The sequence below is a fragment of the Sinocyclocheilus rhinocerous genome, unplaced genomic scaffold (assembly GCF_001515625.1).
Source record: "Sinocyclocheilus rhinocerous isolate Xijiao unplaced genomic scaffold, SAMN03320098_v1.1 scaffold929, whole genome shotgun sequence".
NCBI lineage: Eukaryota > Metazoa > Chordata > Actinopteri > Cypriniformes > Cyprinidae > Sinocyclocheilus > Sinocyclocheilus rhinocerous.
Genome location: NW_015652158.1, coordinates 453,851 through 458,488, shown reverse-complemented (window position 1 = coordinate 458,488; position 4,638 = coordinate 453,851). Strand labels below are relative to the sequence as shown.

Genomic DNA, 4,638 nt, shown 5'->3' with positions numbered 1-4,638 from the left:
CACACACACACACACACACACACACAACAGAAAAAAATTAAATAAAATAAACACTAATATGTCAACAACAATTATTCAAACTGATTGACAATAGGACAAATGACTTAATATATATATATATAAAAAGAAAAATATTACAAATATATTCATTGCTCTATGCACCATATAGCGCTTTCCTTATACAATTTAATGAATGAAGGGTGCACAGAAAATTATTTTCAGTGTTATATATTATTCCATGACATTATTTATATCCATATAAAATCTTACATCCATTTGACCATTTAATTTTCTTTAAAACACACTTTTTGTAAGTTGTTACTGATTCAATGCATACTGCATTTATTTATTTTTTTTATTAAAAAATAAAATGTCTATATTCATATTAGCTACACTTTCAACAACACAAACTTTTTAGACACCATATACACTGTTTATATATAAATTACGCCCAAAGTGCTTTATAAAGTGCCCAAAAAAAAGCATATATATATATATGATATGGTATGGTATTTATTCTAAGTCCATCTAGTGATGAGTTTAGTCCCGCTTTGTTGACCTGTATTCACTGTTTGTGTTGTTGATATATATTATATATGCTTTTTTTGAGCACTTTATAAAGCACTTTTGGCATAATTTATATATAAACGGTGTATATGGTGTCTAAAAATACCGGTGCACCTTTTGGTCCACTGACACAGAGATAACCGCACTGGCCCAGCCGCAATTCAGTCTAATAATAACTTATCTATATGAGCCCCGCGGGGAAACATAGTATATCATTACAGCCTGAAGAAACCTGGCAAACATGCAAATTACACGCACAACAAAGGTGCGCTGCTAACAATGAAAAGCTAGTGTAAAGTTCCATTCCGTCTCATTCCAGCACAGTGCACTGCGAAGAACTTGAGAGAGAAATCATTGCAGTCCTTAGAGGAGCACAGGAGACAGATAACGATACCTCAGCACTTTGCCAACCGCCTGAAGGACCATTTTACAGCTTAATCCGTTTTTGGGGGATCTCTGCGCGAGCGCGCTGTCATCTCCGACCATGTTGTCAAACGCCTCTGAGCGTGATCATAGATTCTGATCAAGTGAACCCAGAGTTTGCTCTGCTGTGCTTCTCCTGCAGCTGAACTTCTGGCCAATCGCAGAACGGATGGGAGGGGCCAAGGCACAATATTTGGAATGTAGGAAACCTCATGCATGTGACTCTCACACACACTGGACGCAGAAAACCATGTGCTCCATCTGGGGACAGTAGAACTGGATTTCCCCCCAAAACACACTGGGGAACAAACAGATATGATTCCTGTATTTCTACTGGAATAATATAATGCATCTATACATATGCTTTTCCACTATATTCATCACGTATAAATAAATGTACAGCTTTCTCCTCACTGGAAACCTCACTTTCTCCCATTCTAAGACTAAACTATTTTAAACTTTCAAAAATATTTTTTATGCACTTTGCATGGCATTTTTATAATTTAAATAGATAAGTAAATACATACATATAAACATCTTACATTAGGCTATATACTGTATCAGTAACATGATGATTTAAAAAAAAAAAATTATAAAATTGTGCCAAGTTCAATTAAAGGATGTATTAGGAATTTAAGACAGGCACCTGCTTTTATTTGACCTCAGAGGACCAACATATCTTGGATGTATATCGACTAAGAATCTTTACTTCTAAAGGTGTGGTCACATCAGCAATGTTTAGGTGAAACTTTGTGGGCAAAAAAGGGGCTTTTTTAATAGCTTGGTGATGCATGAAGCACAGATCACACAGAAGTCACTTTCAAATCAAGCAGCTTTCTGTTGGTCAGCGCAACAAATTCGTTTGACCAACTTGAAGCCGCTGCAAAACCGTGTGGAGATCTTTCATACTCTTGCTATACTTGCGCGCAAATTCCTACTAAAATGACTGTAATTCACCAACAAAATATTGTTAAATAATAGTAAAAGTGAACACACCTTAACTCTGTTGACCAATACAATCTCTCCAGGGCATGAAATAACAGAATAGATAAAAGACAAAAATATACATTTGCATTTAGTCATTTTGCAGACGCTCTTATCCAAAGCGATTTACAATTGGGGAATACATAAAGCGATTCTTCTTAAAGAGGCAAACAGACACAGGAAGTGCTTGTAATTCCAAGTTTCAGGAATTTGTTCAAAAAAGTACAAGCTAGAAAGGGAAGGAATAAATAAAGAGAAAGAAAGTTTTCTAAGTCAAGTAGCGTCGAAAGAGATGAGTTTTCAGATGTCGCTTGAAAATTGTCAGGGATTCAGCATTCCGGATTCAACAGTAATAATCTGCACTGCTTGGACAGTCTGCCAAACATTTGATTTTGTGATTCAAAGAAATATGGAACTTGAACAATTAGGTTGCGTAAACGAACATGTCATTTGTGGTTAAACAACTCCCTAATTATACAAGCGGAATTGTGAAAATGCTCCAAAGAAATGACATTAGAAATGCTCAAAATAGCTCAGGCTTGAGTCTATCTGAGCTGATCCCAGAAAAACAACATTTTTCAACCCGTCAAGTTCTCCTTTGCAAACACGCCAACATAGAGCTCAATATCCAGTTCTGCGAAACCGCACCACTACTTACTGAAAACGCTCATTGTTTGATTGCCTCAGAAGAAGCGAGTACCTGGTGAAGAGCGTCCACAGAAGACCATGAGGGTTTTCAACCGGCGGATCTTCTTCGGCTTCCGCCATTTGTGAACCTCTCAGATAATTCCTCGCAACATGAACAACGGCTTTTCCTATGTATCTGTCAGAAACAAGCATCAACACGTCTGCCCACCCAGCTGTATGTGCATGGGGTGAAACGAGCTGAAGTTACGGCTGTGGTTTCTGGATAAGTTCCTCTCTTGTCTGCTGCTGCTGATAAGGAGGCCTAAACCATGAAGATTAACATGCACTTGACCGAGACGTGAAGTCGTCAGCATATAACCAATTAATGCACAGCAATATGCATCCTGGGAACAAAACTCATATTGAGAATCTGCACTTTGAACTTAGGAACTAAAGTTTGTGTCACATTGCACAACTAGAGCAAGCTTTGAGCGTTATATAGCCTAATGCTTACAGAGTGTAACTATTAAATGCTGCTGATCATGTACGAACTGAGATTTCTGTGGATCACAGCATGAATGATTTATCACCACCACATGTTGTGCGTTTTTCATATTTGCATTATACGCAAAAAGCATTTTTTGGACACTTGTATCAAACTTAGACTCTAAAACGGAACTAAAACTGATGCTTTTATGTAGTAAAAAATTATAATTTACAAGATACTACCTTTTTAAAGTTCATACAATACCTTTTAAAAGTTTGGTGTCGGTAGTTTTTTTTTTTTTATATATAAATTAATAGTTGTATTCATCAAGGATGCATACAATTGATCAAAAGTGCCAGTAAAGACATTTATAATGTTACAAAACATTTCCCTTTCATTAGCATTTCATTAGCCACTAATTGTGAGCAAGGCCGACTGATCCGAGACAGAAATAGACGAGGCAGTCTCTTAACCCTTCTCTTCCCTTGCTTGTGCAACAAACATAACCATTCCAGTGCTTTCTAAAGCCTAAATCTTCCTAAAAGGCAATGCTGATGCTGGAATTGGGGACATGAGGTTTGCTTTGGAGGTGTGGACTCTCAGCAGCTCCACCCAGACCAGCCTGTGCTATAAGACTAAACACTGCCCATTTTAGCATCAGTTCATCCCAAACGGGAATGTGAGGAAGTGCTAGACTCGACTCGCTCTCGGGAGAGTCCTGATTGGTTACTAAGCAAGCTGGGAAATGCTAGAAGACGATCTTGGGCAGAATGTGACGGTAAATCAAAAATAAATCAACTCTACAGCACATCCATCTCATTCTCAGTTTACCATGACACAGATTCCCAAAATAGAGTAGGGCTGAACGATTTTGGAAAATAATCGAATGGCGATTTTTTTTACCAATATTGCGATTGCGATTTAATATGCAATTCACAAGTTCACACTTTCTTATAATTAAATAAAGGTTATGCGTATTTGGCGTGCTGTCCAGGGAGAGGGCTCCGAGCTCGGTGTCCAGCCCGGCCCAAAAGCGCTCCCCCCCGAGTGCTTCTCCCCATGCTGGGGTAGAAACTATGCTGAAGATGCGGGGTCGGGGTGGTGGAGGGATGCTGAAAGTCGAGAGATAACGAAGGCAGGACATACTTGGTTATTTATAGGAGTTTTATCTTGCGCTGATTGGATAAATGGTGTAATCACTAATGATGAATTGGCCATGTTAATTATCTGTGTGTGCTCCTCCCGAAATTTGTTTATAAACATCACTTATTTTTTTAAGCTCTTTATGTTTTGTATTATTCAACAAAGACAAGCTATAAATCATTGTATAGTATGACCAACACAATATTAGATAGATTAAACATAAATGTTCTTTTCTGTAGGCCAGGCCTATATGTTACGATGAAATTAGGTGATGCATGAATTGATATGAATGACATTTTTATTTAACAACTACAATCACAGTACATTGACTGATTTGTTGAACTTCCAACCTTGTAAGCATGTAATAATTACGACAACACCAAGCCCTGACAAATAAGCCTGGTGTA

General features: G+C 37.7%; 1 protein-coding gene across 3 annotated transcripts in view; it reads right to left on the bottom strand.

The window, feature by feature from the left end:
• Positions 1 to 4,638, bottom strand: part of LOC107713872 (MOB kinase activator 2-like) — a 47,581-nt gene that overhangs the window by 12,573 nt on the left and 30,370 nt on the right. The window contains exon 1 of one of the 3 annotated variants that reach the window (XM_016519517.1): positions 2,675 to 2,819. The exons of 1 other annotated variant lie outside the window; for it this stretch is intronic. In XM_016519517.1, the coding sequence (XP_016375003.1) occupies positions 2,675 to 2,814 (140 nt within the window). In that variant the 5' untranslated portion in view covers positions 2,815 to 2,819. Of the gene's footprint in view, positions 1 to 961; positions 1,105 to 2,674; positions 2,820 to 4,638 lie in introns of those variants that run through there. One more of the 3 variants, XM_016519518.1, reaches the window with a different exon arrangement.